This window comes from Poecile atricapillus, chromosome Z (genome assembly GCF_030490865.1).
Source record: "Poecile atricapillus isolate bPoeAtr1 chromosome Z, bPoeAtr1.hap1, whole genome shotgun sequence".
In the NCBI taxonomy this organism is placed as follows: Eukaryota; Metazoa; Chordata; class Aves; order Passeriformes; family Paridae; genus Poecile; species Poecile atricapillus.
Window position 1 is genome coordinate 64,836,103 of NC_081289.1, and position 17,713 is coordinate 64,853,815.

Consider the following 17,713-nt stretch of genomic DNA (forward strand, 5'->3'; position numbering starts at 1 on the left):
CCTCTACCAGTTCATTCAGCCCACTTGACAATAACCTAACAACATCATACAGAAAATGACAAATACGAGAATGGTGTTCTGTTGGCTTAGAAAGCTGCACTGGTTCAGGAAAGAGTCCAGCAAGCAACCAGAAGTGGAGCAAGAGAAGAGGGGAAAATCATATGGTCCAGATTGGGTGAGAAAGACAAATGTCTTTCATTTACTAGCCTAATCCAGCAAACCGCTGGATCAGCTCAGCTGCCTCATGTAGCATCAGTACTACTTTGTGATACAGATTGGGCTGGATGTTGTTGCTGGAAGTGAGAGTTGAAAACATAACAGGAGTTTTGACAATTTGCAGTAATGTTTGTGGTAATGTCTTCCACTTATGACATGGTACCTTCATTCAAAGTAGCAGCATGGAACCCTGTTGACACCACTTCGATTTTCATCCTTGTATGAAGTTCCTAGAATAAGCTTTTGTTTTGGAAAACATTTTGGTTTTGGACAAAAACAAAGATTTTTTTTCTAGATGATTGGAATTAAAGCTCAGAAAGACTAATTTTTCTCAGTGGTGTGTCACTGGAAGATGCAGGGTCACTACTGAACTGTGATATCCTGATTGTTTACTGTTTTAAAATGCAAGACACAGCTTGAGTTAGTGAATTATTAAAGAGCAACAACAAAAAAAAGTGCTGTGGTGTTGCTTGGTATTTTCCAAGCTGTCCCAGATCCAGCGTTTACATGAGTAGAGTAACAGGCGTGAGAATATTACACGAGCTTTATTTCTCTGTCTGTTATCTGCCTGAAATTAGGACACCAGACAAGAAGATGGGTCTAAATTCTAATTCAGTCTAGGTTTAATGATTCTGGTTTTGGGGTCTTTTTTTTCTCCTTAAAGATGTGGCTGTTGAATCATCAATGTTGAATAGTAAAAGCAAACCATATTTTGAAGAGCACGAAGAAAAATATTCCAAAGCCTCTCTTGCTTTTTGGTATTTGCACCACAAATAGATTGCTATAATCACCACGATAAATTGCTAACTGCTGAGATGCATTCCTGTGCTTAGGAATGCTGATTAATTAGCTCTTTTAACCAGCAGAGCAATTTTTTCTGCGTATTAGCTTCTTAAAAACATTCAGACTCTTGCTCTGTCAATTCTGTAGATGCCAGTACCCATAAAGACAAGGACAGCTAGGATGCCTTTTATGTGATGTAGTCCTTCTTCTCCTCCCTGTCCTTCAGGCATGCAGTTAGGACTTGGTTATTCTGCCCAAATTGGAGAACCTATTGAAGCTAACCAGATTCTTCACATGATTAAGGGGTTGTTTATGAAAAGCTGGAATTAGCTCCCTACCATTGAAACTATTTGGAAATTAGTTCTTCTATTCCAGAATAGTTAGTGTGATTTGGAAATGGCTAATGATTCTGGAATTAAGTAATTTTTATTTGGAAATAGAATGAGCAATGGGTGTGTCCTAATTTTTGTATTTATTTGGTTGGTTTTAAGTCTTTTTCTAAAAGGTACTGCTGAAAAGGGGATGGTGATGCCAGGAGACAAAGCTTCTCTTAATCATGTCTCCCTTTCATCTGACTAGCAGACTAGCACCCTGATGAGTCAGCTTTAGGTTTCATTGTTGGTTTATGGAAGAAGGGATTTTAGTGTCTCAGTTTACCAGAAATAGTCAGTTGCACTTGGTCACAAGTATTAAAAAGAAAGATTAAGACATTAAGGGAGTGAAAAGATCAAGCTTCAGAGCTTTAGGAACATACTGCAAAATGCCATGCTGATTGACATGGGCATGGCAGAGCAGGGCATGTACAGACTCCATTCAGGTAGGTCAAGGTCTTAGCTTTTGTATTCCTTCTTGTCTTCTTTGCATTTTGCCCTATTCTCAGCTTAATTTTATTTCTCAAGATGCAGGTTTGTGTTTCTTACCTTTTCCCTATAGAATTAGTCATGTTATTGGGGTTTAATGGATGGTTGCAGTTATTTAGGTTGACTTACATCACTCAGTCTAATAATTTCTACATCAGTCTGGGTATAACCTCCTTCAGAATTCATCAACATCTTTTCTTAATCAGATCATTGCTGGTGTTGCTCCAAAGTGGTGGTGAGAGCCCAGCCTAGCTGATCTGAATTCCCATGTTTTCCTTCAGGTTTTAATGCTTGGTAAATGTTTGGAAGGTTACTTAACTCTCAGCTCTCTGTGTATTTAGTGAAAAGGAGATAAATAAATTTTTCATAGCTGAATTTATTTCTAAGTCATCATCATTGACATAATGTTGATGAAATTCTCAACAAGCAGAAAACCCCTTCTTGCTACTAAAGAAAGTAGAGTGGGATAGAACTTACTCAGAGTAAAAAATCATAAAGTACATGTGTCTTCTGTCCTGTTTTCTTCTGTGGGTATGGTAGAGATGTGGTAGGTTTTTTCCCCCTGGTATTGAGCTATTCCAGTATATTTTTACAGAACAAAAATATAAAAACTTACTTCATCATTCTGTGGATGAACAATGTAAACTTATTGTTTGCTGTAGTAAAAGTTAAAAATAAGCACAGCTCAGATATCAGAAATACCAGGATTTAGAGGTAATTTTTCAAGTTTTAGCTTTACTTGTGTGATCCTGTTTCAGCTTCTCAAAATTGAAGCAGATTCTATGTGCTTCACAATTAATTTTGCGTTCAGAATATGATCAACTCACTGAATATTTAACTGTTAATGACAATGTCATCATAGTAAATAAAGGAAGCATGGATTAAGTCTCTCTCCTGAGCCCTCAGATTTTGACTAACATTTTTTTCTGTGTGAGTTACAAAGTCTTCACTGTCTTCAGACAGACTTTAGTGATACCTTTAAAACAACTGTTGGCTGTGTTCTCTACATGTGGTGAGTTAACCATGAAATGTGACAGTTGCTCTTGACTGTATTTAGTGCCAGAACATCTGGCATAAAAATCAACAACCACTCTTGAGGTGTAAGGCCTCTTGTGTGCTCCTGGTGATTGCTAAAGGAACTCAGGAAAGTATGTCTTTGCTAGGAAGAAAGGAGCATTCCAAATTTAGCACTAGGAGCTCAATTAAGGTAACGTAGCTGAAAGAAAAGAACATGAGGAAGTCAGAAGTGTTAATCTCATAACTCATGTGAGAAGTCCTAATTACCCTGCTTTCACTTGGATTTTATCTTGTATGGTTTAGCTGAAGCCACTAATCCATCTTCTTATTCCTTGTTGTATAGTAAGAAAAAGCAATTAATCTCTCCTAAAAGGGAAAGAAGAATGAAAAGCATTACCAATTTCCATCATATTGATAAGAAACTGTAAAGGCTCATGAGAGATGAGCCTCTCTGCTCCAACTACTTCTTAAATACACTAGATATTTTCTGAGCACAAAAACGCTCTTCTTGGTGAAAGCAGAAAAAAAATTTGATCATCTGTCTGCAAAATGCATTATTAGTCTTGCATCAGAGGACCCAGAATTGCCTGGGGTTTTGTAGTAGGCTTACCCAGTAGTGAAAAATAATGGGATGTGTAGCGTAGAAGTTTCTGATAGTTTTTTCTAGTTGAACCAGAGCATTCTCTCCCTTCTGCAGGTGCTAACAGGATCGTTTTGGAAGATTCCAATATCTTGCAGCCTGTGGGACTAACTGTATTTGAGAACTGGCTGTACTGGATTGACAAGCAGCAGCAGATGATTGAAAAGATTGATATGACCGGTCGAGAAGGACGTACAAAGGTCCAGGCCCGTATTGCACAACTCAGTGACATCCATGCTGTGAAGGAGCTCAACCTGCAGGAATACAGTGAGTGCAATTCCTGCTTGCAGGTGCAAACAGAGCCTGTGAGACTCGAGCCAAGAGACACGAGCCTGTTGTGCTTTGTTGCTGATCAATATCAGTGCAGATGGAAGGGGCCAGAAGTTGGTATCGGTGCTGTTAGGTTGTTTCCTTCAGGCACTTGGCAATAGACTGGAAATCTATCACAACCCCAGCATCATGTTTTGTTGCTGATGACAACTTGATTGGTAGTCCCATCCAGGCACCTGGCATTTGAGTGTCTCTAGGCACAGTGGAAACATCCTGTTATCCCTAATAGAGGACTTTCTGGATCATGCTAGTGCATTGCTATAGGGTGTTCACTGTTTAGGCAAGCACAGCTCTCAGGGCCTGTCACTAGCTGTCAGTGTTTCAGTGGACTGCCTGCCTTGGAGGCAAAGTGAACAATTTTTGGTGGTGGTATTTCATACTGAAAGTGAATTGACAGAAGAGCAGTGTTGCATTGCACAAAGGAAATGTGTATTAAATAGCAATTTGTGTTGATCGTGGCTGCACTTTTACACACACACACGTCTTAAGTGGTAGGAGGTGGATGGTTAAAGCAATGGAGTTGCTGTCATCCTGAAGGAAATAGGCCTGGTTGGCAGGCTGTGGTGCATGCCTTGGAGAAATATGTAGAAAAATGTCTGGGGATGTTTAATTAAAACATCAGTGCAGACTACTACTAGTTTTGTGTGCTATTAATCTCAGTGAATCTGTCAGGAGTTTCAAGAGAAGTATGTTGTCCTTATTAAACATTAAAATGAAGAGACATATTTATCTAGAGCATGTTAATTTGAGTTTCAGAGACAGCATGGAAGCTTTAGAATCCATACATTAGAAAAGTTTATTTTTTTAATGGTCTTTGGTAGAGAAAATGAAATATGGAATCCAAGACATCTTTTTGTATTACTAATGTACTATTTGCTGCAGAGAACTACTGCTACCTCACACAGGAAGCAAAATGCTTTGAGTACTGTTTTAATATAAATTCTCAGAGTAGTTTCAGATCATGGAGAGTTACCAATGTATATTATAATTATAGATGTATGTAAAGGGAGAAATACAACAAAATACCACATTAACAGAGATTTTTCATTTATCTTCTCCCCAGGGGGTAGGGGGTAATGAAGAAATGATTGAAAGGTCATAAAATAGGTGGCAATTTCTAATCGTCCCTGTCTTTCTTGTTTTTAAAATCCTAGGACAACATCCGTGCTCTCAGGATAATGGTGGCTGCTCCCACATTTGCATTGTCAAGGGGGATGGCACCACACGCTGCTCTTGCCCTGTGCACCTGGTGCTGCTGCAGGATGAGCTGTCCTGCGGAGGTGAGTCTTTCCTAAGTTCTGTCACTGGGCTTTTAGCTTTGGCCGGGGGAGGGTCTCCATCTTCAGGGATGACTTCTGAGCCAAAGGAATGTGACAGTGCACCAGGTGCTGTTACACACCTGTACAGACTCACCTCTGTCCCTCCACCCTCCAGCTAAATCTGCAAGTATTGAGAAGGAGTAAGGGAAGAAGAAAATAACCCCTTACTGTTGGATAAGGATTTCTGTTCACCCTTTCTACTTAAAACTCACACTTAAGACTCAACTTAAGTTGAATTATTTCAACTTGATTCTTTAATTTTATGATTTTTGTTACTTTTTGCTGTCACTCCCCATGTTCAGCCTTTTCAGGCAGTGGTAGATTCTCACATTCTGGCACATTGTGCAGTCTATGCTGTTTTGTTTTTCTCTGTTGTCCTCCCCAAGCTCACCCTATGTCTTTCTGAACTGCAGTCCCAGAAGGGCAAGTTGCCTCCTTCCATGGCAATATGGCCACTGTAGCCAATGCCCTGGTGTCTCCAGGGGTGGGGCTGGAATGGGGGAGAGGACAGGCTCTTTGGTGCTTGGATCTCTTTGTGCCACCAGACTGAATAGATTTATTGTGCAATCATCTCACCATCGAGGCAATGTGTGGTCTCACAATGGAACAAGAACTAACATAATCCAGACATTTTCTCAGAGCAAGTTTAATACTAGGCCAACAAGCTGGGGGAGGAAAAAGGGATTAAAAAAAGGGAAAAAATCTACACTAACTGCCTGAGATTAACAGTTAATGTGTAAAAGTTAAATAACAGCTAACAGATGTGTTGAGGTAGTAGAACTTGACTAGATGGAGAAGTTTTTTGTTTTAAAATAATTTTGACAGAATAGAGCTGTCAAGGGCACATAACTAGACACTGAGTCACAGTGCATCCATCTGCAGCAAATTACATCCTTTTAACATCTTCTATACAATGACTGTCAAACATGAAAAAGAGAGTAAGCCATTGGCTGAGTATACAGTGGTGTTGCAGAAAAGGGAGAGTTGAAGAGTGTGGTGACTTGAAGTCTTACTAAGAGAAAGGTGTGATAGTCTGAATTGGGAAGGGAAGAAAATAATGGTTTTGAGTGTGCATGTTTCTCTGTTCTTCTTGTTCTTTATCTGTCAAGCTCCCGTTGATGTGAGCTTGCATCAGTCACACTGGCCTCAAGGTCTGCAAAAGTGGCTGTCAACACAGTGCCTGTGGAAGTGACCTTACAATGTGGTACATTGTTCATCAGCTGCTTTGATATGGGAAAGCAGCTGAGCTCTTGTCCTTACCTGTCCCAATCTGCTGTTCGTTCACCTGGATTATTAACTTCTGTTTGTTTGCTTGATTTTCAAAGAACCACCAACATGCTCCCCTCAGCAGTTCACCTGTTTCACAGGTGAGATTGACTGCATCCCAGTGGCCTGGCGCTGCGATGGGTTCACTGAGTGTGAAGACCACAGTGATGAGAAGAACTGCCCGGTGTGCTCTGACACCCAGTTCCAGTGTGAGAGTGGGCAGTGCATCGACAGTGCCCTGCGCTGCAATGGGGAAGCCAATTGTCAGGACAACTCGGATGAGAAGAACTGCGAAGGTACAGAGGATACTGCCAAGTGGGATGGAAATGTACCTGTCACAGGGACACTGGGATAAGTACCAGCACTATTGCTCAGAAGGATTTGAAAAGATCCAAGGTTCTGCTAGTGTTTTAATGGGTCTGCTACACAGAAATTATTTCGTAACTCCATACTTTTGTTTCTCTACCTGTGAAGTGGAAATAAGAGGGATGTCCGTCAGAGTGGCTTAAATGCTGTTTGTGAGAAGTACTATGAAAAATGGCATGATTTTAAGCTCTAAAAACCTAGTATCTGAGAGTGAACTATAAAGTGGGAGTGAGAGACAGAAAAGATTTCTGAAGACCTCTTCTTCCCATAGAGCACAGCAAAAGAGAATATTTAAGCCATCTTTACATAGAGGGAAGTGCTGTTGCCAACACAATGAGAATTAAGTTCATTTTGGAAAGGACAGGTCTTGCTGGTGGAATCTGAAACCACCCCACCACTGCCCAATATGAAATGTGAGCAAATTCATCCTTTCTGTATTGCAAATGTAGTGAAGAGTTGTAGGGACAACCTGTAAGCTTGAAAGGATGCTTCTTCTTTATATCCTTTCAGTGCATTTTCCTTCTTTGTGGACACTCTTGAAAGGTCCTTAAATCAAGGACCTTAAATTTCTTTCCAAAAGATGTGCTCCAGTTCAAACAAAAATATAGAGCTGAAAATCCTGTATGCTTGTTACACAGGTGATTGATAGCCAGCTGAGATGCTAACATCTGAAAATGTGCAAGTTAACTTCCCAGCTGTCATCCAGCAACTGGAGATGTCATAGTAGGGGCTGTTTATCACCTTCAAAGTGGTCCTGTTGCTGAGAGTATTCAAATTGATTACAAATCAGAAAAGCCTTTAGTTTAACTTCTTAATTCAGTTGAAGGCAAAAAAGGATTTCTGGACTTATGAGAAACAGGAGGCAGGAATATGTGGAAACAGCAGCAGCGAGCACCTTGCCTGCAGCACCTTTCAGTTTTCAATGTACTGACAGTTTTATATTCTGTCCTTCATCTCAGTTTAAAAATATAATATCAATTCACTATATTGTCTCATGATTGAGAAGTTTTCTGGTTTACAGGAAGAGCACAAGGACATTAAGAAGGACATTTATCTTTCTTAAACAATTTTATTATCATGGTTTGGCAGGTTTATTTTTATAATTTAATTCTTCTCTCTTATACTACAGTAAATGCTTAGGGTTGGAGATTCTTATAGTAATATTGCAATAACCATGTCCTGGGATAATTGCTTGTCTTTTCAATGGCCTCTGAGTTATTTTAGATGAGGATTACTTTATCTTGTAGTGTTCTTACTGTAAGCAGTCAGTAATGCCCAGGTGCCAGTGTGCACTATCCTCAACAGAACACTGAGTCACTTGCTCTGCATGGTTCACATGAGGGACTTTGCGTGCCACTGGCTACTTCCAGAAATGAAGCTTACAGCATTCCAAGCTCTCCCAAGATACTTCTGATTGTATGTTTTGGTGTCTTTATTTCTTAATGATTTTCAAGAGAAGAAGTTTCTGGTGCTGACTGTTGGTGTGGGGCTTCTTTGCAGTGCTGTGTTTAACGGATCAGTTCCGCTGTGCCAGTGGGCAGTGCATCGGAAAAAGCAAGAAGTGCGATCACAACCTGGACTGCAGTGACAGCTCTGATGAACAAGGATGCTGTAAGTGTACTGCTGGAGACTTGGTTGCAGCATCCAAAATTTGCTTCTAACCTTTTCTATGAGTTTGATTTTATTCTGCCAAGCAGACTAAGTTAGTTGTTCCCAGAATTAATGCTTCTCTTCATAACTGCTGTCATGCAATTAACGCACAATGTGGTGGAATGTTTAACAAAAATAATTAGTATTCTGAACAAGTAGTTTCTGAGGCAGTGAATGCCAGTTATTTTTCTTTTTACCTTTTTAAAATTTTACAAGAAGTTAAAGGTTTGTTTTACTATAGTGTTAATATGCTGAGTTGGTGCAATGTTAAAAAAATATGTACTGGCATGAGGCATTCATATGTAACTTCCCTGCTTCATGGTTTTCTTATCCAGGCAATTAATAGCAGGTGCTTTTATAATCAGAGGAGCACTCTGTCTATAGAGTAAACCTTCTAAAATGTCTTTTTTTTTTTTTTTTTTTAATCTTAAAAGGATGTAATTCTGAGCTTGATTTCTGACTTGGAACATGTAATATCCCCTACCTTGAAATCTCCAGGGCTCTACAAGAAAAGCACTGCCTTTAAAATTCCAACTCAAAAGTTCACTTTCACTGTTGGCGCTTTAAAAGAAATTGTAAATAGGGACATCTCATCTTGTGTTAGAGATCCATATATCACAGTTGGCACATAGATAACTTGAAAATGCAAAGTCAGAGCTGGGCCCTTGATCTTAAGAAGGAGTATTGAAAGATGTTCTATCATGCGACCAAGTTACTAGTGACATTATCACAGGCTTGTGTAGTTCCCTTTTTATTAGAGTTTATGTATTCTCCAGTTTTGTAACAGAGGATGGAAAACTGGCCCACCCAGAATAAGATGGCAGTTGTCACCATCCCTCTTTCACTATGATCAGAACTGTTTACTTATCTCTGTAGACTGTTACATGCTGGTTCAAGTGTGGGTTTGGTGTTCAGGGAGAAGAAAATGTGTTGAGGAAAAAGCTTTCAGTAATGCATAAGATGTAAAACACTGACTAGAACAGGAAAATACTTTAAAGTCTGCCTTTCTTGTCAAATTCATGAGCACAGGCAGGGGGTTGTCAGTTACTCCCAGAAATGTCATTGCTTAGAATTGGTCTTGTAGGGAAAGCCACTCATTTTGACTGTTGTGTAATTTTTTATAAGGTGTCACCTCTCAGGCTGATGCTCAGCTGTATCTGTAACCATAAGGTTGGGTCGGATGTGGAATAGTTTAGGTGGTTTAACAAACAGCAGCAAACCCAAAATTCACCACTGCTGAACACTCAAGGTATGCAACATAACTGATTTTTACACTGCTGAGAAAAGGGAGTGCCAGTCAGTTACTGAGGGATAACTGAGGTATGACGTGAAAAGTTGTTGTCATCTTCAATAACAAGAAAAGCACAAGAGGTGTCCCCTGCACAGTGTCATCTGGAGACGTGGCTGCAGGTCTTGTTCATCAAGTTCAAAGGCAAGCTCTTCTTGTCAGCCTGAAGCAAGAGTGGGGCCTGGCTCATCACTCCCCCTGCACTTGCATGTACTGCTCATTTCCTGTTATTTGTGATCTGAAAAACCTCATTGCATGTTTGGAGGTCATCTTAGGAGGCTTCAGGTAGCCAGTATGGACACTCAGAGTCTGAACGCACCTGTCGTAGGGGCTGTTTGTTCCTCCCATATATTAGTTTGAAAGTTGTTGTCTGCCAGCAGAAGAGGAAAGTGGAAAGATACCAGAAAAACTGATGTTGGTCTAAACTTACGTGATCTGATTTCTCTTTTCCCTTTTAGACACAACAGAGGAACCTGCACCACAACCCAACAACACCATAGGCTCCATCATTGGTGTGATCCTTACAGTCTTTGTGGTGGGAGCAATGTACTTCATCTGCCAGAGGGTGCTGTGCCCACGCATGAAGGGGGATGGGGAAACCATGACCAATGATTACGTGGTGCACGGGCCAGCCTCGGTACCTCTGGGCTACGTGCCTCATCCAAGCTCTCTGTCAGGGTCTCTCCCTGGTAAGTAAAGGAGGTGATCCTTCTCTTTGGCACCCCACAGCTGTACTTGAGGATACTGTGCATCTGTGTACAGGAAGTGTCTGCTCCTGATACAGTTCTTGGAAGGTGTGGGAAGCCAGGACTGCCAAGGCTTGTTGCCATCCTTCTTTACAGTAGTGAACTGCTATGTTACCTATGCTGTTCATGAGCATTTAGGTGCTTAGCAGAACCTAAGCTCAAATAAATGCATGCACTGTGCATTATCTTATTTTGCTACTAAAGAATCCCCTTTCTGGGCTGTTGTAGCACCAGCAAACAACAGTACTGGGTAAAGTTACACAGAGTTATATTCATGGGACTTTAAACATTATATAATCATTCTTGGTAGATTTGTAGACTAAGTTGGCATGCTTGTGAGACTTCTTGCCAAGTCTGTAATGACCAGCAATAACTTTGGTCCCAGCTTAATTTAATGATGAGTTTTCCAACACCAGTCCAAGCACATGATGCTACTGCTGCTTACAGAGTAAAACTTAACCACAATATTGCACTTCATCTATATGCATTGCTTCTGTATATACTGATTAAATATGTACTGTAACTTGTGGCTTTTAGATCCAACAGGCTCATCTTGGAACCTAATTTGATTTTAAAACCAAGATAATTAATTTTGGGTTTGCAAGCTGTGCTTATGCTGTTGTTGTCCTCCAGATTATTTTTTTTGAGTTTCGTTTTGTCTGTGAATTCAGGAAGAATTGAATACTGACACACGTCTCTGTTCTTCAGGTATGTCTCGAGGTAAATCTGTCATCAGCTCCCTCAGCATTATGGGAGGGAGCAGTGGCCCACCCTATGACAGGGCCCATGTTACAGGAGCCTCCTCTAGTAGTTCTTCAAGTACCAAAGGCACTTACTTTCCTCCAGTAAGTAATTCTATTATTCATAAACTTTTAATAGCTTTCAGGGAATTGACAGTGTCTTTCTAAAGGTTAATCAATTGACACATTAATGTTTTGATTTAGAATTCTAGCCTAATAAACTTGTTTGTGTATGGAGTAAGTGATTTTGAAAGGGAAGAGGATTGTCTTTTTCCAAAATGGTCTAGAAATTTTCACTTAATTAAAAAAGCTGTGAGTGAGCTCAGTGCCAGGAAAAAAAGATGTTAGATTGAATGTCAGGGGAGATGAAAAAAATCCCTGTAGATGTTGAGCAGCTCTGGCAGAGAGATCTCCTTTCATTATACTCTGCCATGTGCCTCTGAAGGTAAAACTAAGGTTGATTCTGTACAGACCTTTCAAAGAAATAAAATGAAGCTTTGTGTCATGCGTATTACAAGTGACAGGTAAATAAGTAAGCAAATATTTTGCAACTCTGTAACATCCCTCCATCACAGATAGATAATATGCTGCACTAACTGCTGTGTAACAGTTGGTGCCAGCCCTAGAGGGCTCCCTGTCTCTTCGCTTCGAGCATCTATGGTGGGTGGTTTGGGTATTTTTATGGAGCTCACCAAGCCACACGGTTGAGTGTTAAAGAGTCCCATGCTTGGTCAGTGAAGGCTGAAATCTTCAACTGCGTGTTTTCAGTTCTGAGAATCAACCCAGCAGGCTTTAAAATCAGTTTTAAATTAATCCAAATATATGGAGTAAGAATACGCCTGCATAGGGAAGGAATGCTTGCCTTGGCCAGCACACTGCAAGTATTTTAAGCAGAGCAATACTTCGGGACTGCAGCTTGCAGGAGCAGAGATCTGCCAGTCTGCCTTTGGCAGTGGTATCCCTAGTGACAATCTAGAATAGAACAGCTGGCTGCAACTTTACTTTTCAGCACTGGCTATGTCAAAATAGCCACAGCAGTCAGCGTTTTTTGAGAAGAGCTTAGTAATAGTCAATAGGAATGGCAACAAATGGCATTTCCAGGGTCTGTTTAAGAGCTGGGGAATAAACAGGAAAAAAATCCTGTTTGTTGGGAGGGCTATGTGTTCAGTTCTTTACTTAAGGTTCCTGTTAGACAGTGCTAAAAAATTATAAACTGGCATTTTCCCAAGTTTACTTTGTCTCTTTCCTTTTTAAAAGTGGCTTTTTTCCTTTCTTACTCCTTAGATTTTGAACCCACCACCATCACCAGCTACTGAACGTTCACACTATACCATGGAATTTGGTTATTCTTCAAACAGCCCATCTACTCATAGATCCTACAGGTAATTACTATTACAATAGCTTCTGTCAGGATCAAAGCAGTTAGTGTAGAAAATGCAGAATAAAGGCAGCCTCTGCTCCATAAGAATTACAATCAAAGGCCCTAATTCTGCAAGCACTGAACTGGTGCTTAAATGGGCTCACATGTATCATGTCACTGCTGCCTATGTAGAAGTGCAGCACTGTTTGAGGTAAATTATACATTTAAGTGGGTATACAGTGGCTACATCCCTGGAGTATATTCCTTTGGGGGAATGACAGCACTCATCACAAAACTAGCTACATGCCAAAAAAATTCAGCACCATGAGTATTTTGAGCCAAAAAAACTTACCCTGGAATGAACCCTTCCTTTTTTAGGCTTCTGTTGTAAATGATTTGTTATGTAATTATTAGAAATTATAAGCAAATACCCTGTGGAGGAAAAGTTGGCAATATAAAGGCATTGTAATAGGTGATAAGTAACATTAATAGTGTTGTCTAGATAAAGCACAGAAATTCTAGTTTGACACATTAAGGGTTAATATCTGGAAAAGATTGCTAACCTTTTATTGCTAACCTTGCTTTATATTCTCTTGACTAGTATTTATGGGCATGCATTTTATCTGTTTGAATGTATTCTTCTTACCTTCCCTGTAAGAATGCTGGAGTTAGTTATGATTTCATAACAAATTACCAAAAATAGATGAACCAAACCCCTGCTACCCAAGGGTGTAAAGGTACCCCTCCCACATCACAAGTAGATGTGGTCAGTGACAAGAGTGCTGTATTTGTCTGAAATATGTGCCTCCCTAACACAGAGCCTTTGGGGGCTTTGGATAATGAGGTCTCTGGGGCTGAACAGACATCTCTTCTCCATTAGCAGAAAATATGGCCTCTGTTGTGCAGAAGGTCAGACCAGATGTTTTATAATGGTCCCTTGCAGCCATATGAAAAATCTTTTAAAATTATGTAATTTTCTAATGAAAAAACCCAAATTCAGGCACCAGCACAGGTCACCCACTGGTTAGCTGATGTGACTTTTAGTATTAAAAATTATATTAGGGATGTAGCATAGGGTTCAATATTTTCCAAATGCTCCTTCACCCAAAAATAAACACTGGTCTTGCTGCTTCTGATCTTACTTCTAACTTGACTACAGAGAAGCTGCACCCCTTTGTGTCCCCAACCACTGACTGTGATGCTGGGAGTTGTAGTTAACATGCATTTCCCCTTCTAATTTGTTTCCTTGAAACTATCTTGGGCTCATTTTAAAAGATGTTTTGTGGTAGCAGCCTTTGAGAATTTCATCCCAGTTATTTCTCTAAGGAATGCTTCTCCTGAATGCTCTGAGTGTGCCAGATAATTTTCTGTTCTCCTGTCTGTCTGGGGAAGTTAGTATCCAGAAATTGCATAATGGAAATTGAATTATCCTCTCCATAACTGCAACACAGCTATTACACAGGTACATGCACACCCGTGCCCTTTCTGCTTTGCTGTCTTAGGAGCAACTTCTTCTACCTCAGTTAAGTCCTTAGGGAGTCTGTTGTGTGAGAGATTGTTCTCAGGCACTGCTCCTTTCTGTGGCACAACAAAAGTTCTTACAGGCGCTCCTTGCATCTCTGAACAGGCACTGCTAGGGTCACTGGAAACGTCTGGGGAATGGGAAGCACTTAGGACTTAGCAAACCTGGGTTCTCCGGTTATCTTGGAATCACAGAATGCTGTGGGCATGAAGGAACTTTAGTCCATCCAGTTTCATCCTCTGCCGTGGGCAGGAACATCTTCTACTAGACCAGGTTACTCCCTGGCCTGTCCAGGCTGGCCTGGAACACTTCCAGGGATGGGGCACCCACAACATTATGGATTAGTTTAACCCAAATGCAATAATAGAATACTTACACCAAACATGGCACACTATCCAATTCCAGAAGTTTTGAGCACAAAATGAATTTTCTACGAGTAAAGCAGCACATCAGAAATTTGCACGACCGATTGCTCAGAGCTACAATTAATTACTTTTACGAGTTAGATAATTACTAAAGAAATTGGCATCCCTTTCACCTGTTGCTGTGATGTGCCCAACGCCATAGCACTTCTGCAGGGAAGTTTGGAGAGGAGATGCTGTGCATCACTGCAGAGGTTGTCCTGCTTTCTGTGTCCACCTTGGCTTATCGCCCTTGAAAAAGGAAAACGACCCTTTTCCCCTCCATCTCCCCGCTACAGCTACCGCCCCTACAGCTACCGGCACTTCGCGCCGCCCACGACGCCCTGCAGCACGGACGTGTGCGACAGCGACTACGCCCCGAGCCGCCGGGTGCCCACGGCCAAGGGCTACACCAGCGACCTCAACTACGACTCGGAGCCGGTGCCGCCGCCGCCCACGCCGCGCAGCCAGTACCTGTCTGCCGAGGAGAACTGCGAGAGCTGCCCGCCGTCCCCCTACACCGAGCGCAGCTACTCCCACCACCTGTACCCGCCGCCGCCGTCCCCCTGCACCGACTCCTCCTGAGGGGCAGCCCCCCGCCCCGCGCCCTCCGCTCTGCGCTGTAAATACAAAAGGTTCTGCTGGGGACGGGGGGAGGGAGCCCAGGATGGGGGAGGACAGTGTACAGTTAAACGTGGGGCGGAGGAACACTGAAGATATTTGTACAGAATAATTAAAAAAAAAAGGATATTTATATATTTTCTTAAACAGCAGCTGCTGCTTGTGCCATAAGAAGAATTTTTGTATAAAAGAACCCAGACGTTTGTACAAAAAGTTTTTATTTTTGCAAATGGAACACAAAAACATGCCTTAATCCAGTGAATTGACTGAGCACATAAGGAAATGGAAGGACTGGGATATGTTACTTGTCCAGCGAGATGATCTGTGGGTTTTGTCAATACCAAAAATGTTTAAAGTAATTAATAATAAAGAAGTCTGTCTCAGAGCAGCATACCATAGATACTTAGAAGTAGCCAAATAACCTCTATGTTAACTGCAGAGGGCCAGCAAAGTTAAACTTGAAAATGCAGTCAGGACAGATATTAACCTTACACAAAGGGCTTTCTTTTCTACAGGAACACAGCAATCATAGCAGTGAATCCAGAAAATCAGTCACACACTTTTTAAAACTAATACACCTCTGGTTTTCCATAATGCATTTAACGAACGAGAGCATTTAGAGCTCTCTCCCTGCTTCTGGAATTTCAGTTGTTTTTATTGGATGTATTTTAAAGTCTGTTTTTTAATTACGGTTAAGTTTTCTTGTCTTTTCTTCATCCTTTCTTCCTGCCTGTGTCACTTAAATTCATGAGATTCCTATTTAAAGTACTGCTAGAACTGGGCTGCCATAAATGCCGGGTTTTCTCCTAATGAGCCTTGTCATGCAGTGATTTATCATGCCAATCACTACCCTCCCCATTTTGCCACCATGGTAGGACTCTGTTTTGTACCAGGTCAGTACGATTCTCACGTCATTGACAAGGGTAATATGCATATACCTGAATGATTTTTAGTCCCTTAAAAAAGAAAAGCTTATTTTGACCTAGTGCCCACAAAATGTCAAATATTTTTGTACCACATATAATATAGACAGCATATTTATAAACTATAAATTTAACCATGGATTGTTAGTTTTACTGTAAATGAATAATATATCCTTGCAGTACTTTCAGTGTATATTGATATCACAGTACACAAATCATATATATAAATATATATATTTTTTTTTCCTAGTAAGGAAACATTTAACTTTCAGTAGAACAACTGTCCATAGGAAAAATAGATGATCATTGGAAGGGGTTCCCCTGCTGTATTAACTGCTCATGTTTTGTGTTAGGTAAAGCCAGTTTTTCTCAGTATGATTTTGACATACCTCCTCTTTTGCATCGTGTGAGTTTAACACTTAAGTATTAACCGCTGTGAATGTCAAATTTTAAGATATTCTTAACCAAACCATTTTATATTCGCATCTCTATTTTTGTATATTGTCATATTTAGCCCCTTCTCCCGTCAGCCTCACCATGGTGATTTTGACAGGGAGATTATTTAATCAAGTGAAAACATTATTTGTGTGGTTTAAGGGGCAACATAGGGTATTAACTCCTCCTGGACTCTAGTGCAGTACTTTGAATTTGTTTTGTTGCAGCAGAGCTCACCGTGTACCTGATCTTAGATGGCATTGTGCATTTCTACCTTCTTTTGACATCACATCCACTGAAGGTGCTCAGTGCCTTCGCAGACTGGTCCTCTGAGTCTTCTCTCTCAAAACAAAGGTCCTGGGGAGCTCCTGCCTCCTCACCTTTGGGTATGGAATGGGGATAGAAACTTTCCAGAGGCACCTTTCGGGTTTTATTGTTCCCTGTTGCTTCTTTCCCAGCCAGTTCCAACTAAAAGAGAAGTTATATGAAAATATGGCATGGGCTTGCAATTGATGCTGTTGACAAAATTAGTGACAAGTCATTCTTGCTTGCTGCCACTCATCTGGAGTACTGGATCCTCATTTGGTTTCAGCTCCAAGGAAAACAGTGTCATTTGGATTCCATCTGTAGTCAAGGGTCTTTCCTACGAGTCCAGAATACCTGAGGAAACTTTAAAAAGCCTTGGTGATCTCCAGGCTATTGCTGTTGATCTATGAAGATAGTATTCTAAGGGGTTTTTTGCCCAGCTTCATTCTCGGTTTCTAGGAATTGTGGTAGCTGTTCTTCTGGCTCTTCCTTGCTGGTAGAGAAGCTTCCTTGTGTTGTCCAGCAGGATGGATGTTGAGGAGGGTGTTGTGAACTCTAAGGGAACTCAAAACCATATATATGAAGGGGGGGAGGGCAGGTGTGTTGGGGTGGGGGGTGAGGCTGGCACACTGATGAGAATTAGAATTTCTCTGTTTACATTTTTTCATGTGCAGCATTCCGTGTGGGGTTCACATGTGGAAACTTGCACTAATGAACTCAGAAGAATATTGTTTTGTTGTATCTCAGTCCAAGTGCTTGTACTGCAGTGGCAATGGTGTCTTCTTGCAAAATGTGTTTCTCAGTGTGCCAATTTCTTTTTGAAAAGCTACAGGATGGTTGAGCTTAAGGAGTGGTATCCTCTTTCTGGTGCAGCTGGACTGCCTCACTGAGGCATCCCCTTGGAGGGAGATTTCCTGCAGGTAA

The 17,713-nt window shown here is 41.0% G+C and overlaps 1 protein-coding gene across 2 annotated transcripts in view; it reads left to right on the forward strand.

The window, feature by feature from the left end:
• The window catches only part of LOC131572920 (low-density lipoprotein receptor-related protein 6), a 114,755-nt gene extending 99,218 nt beyond the window's left edge, over positions 1–15,537 (forward strand). Inside the window, exons 16-23 of one of the 2 annotated variants that reach the window (XM_058826365.1) lie at positions 3,574–3,783; positions 5,001–5,126; positions 6,491–6,727; positions 8,298–8,408; positions 10,194–10,424; positions 11,190–11,326; positions 12,506–12,603; positions 14,804–15,537. In XM_058826365.1, the coding sequence (XP_058682348.1) occupies positions 3,574–3,783; positions 5,001–5,126; positions 6,491–6,727; positions 8,298–8,408; positions 10,194–10,424; positions 11,190–11,326; positions 12,506–12,603; positions 14,804–15,089 (1,436 nt within the window). In that variant the 3' untranslated portion in view covers positions 15,090–15,537. The remainder of the gene's footprint in view (positions 1–3,573; positions 3,784–5,000; positions 5,127–6,490; positions 6,728–8,297; positions 8,409–10,193; positions 10,425–11,189; positions 11,327–12,505; positions 12,604–14,803) is intronic. The other variant, XM_058826366.1, reaches the window with a different exon arrangement.
• The last annotated feature ends 2,176 nt before the right edge of the window (positions 15,538–17,713 follow it).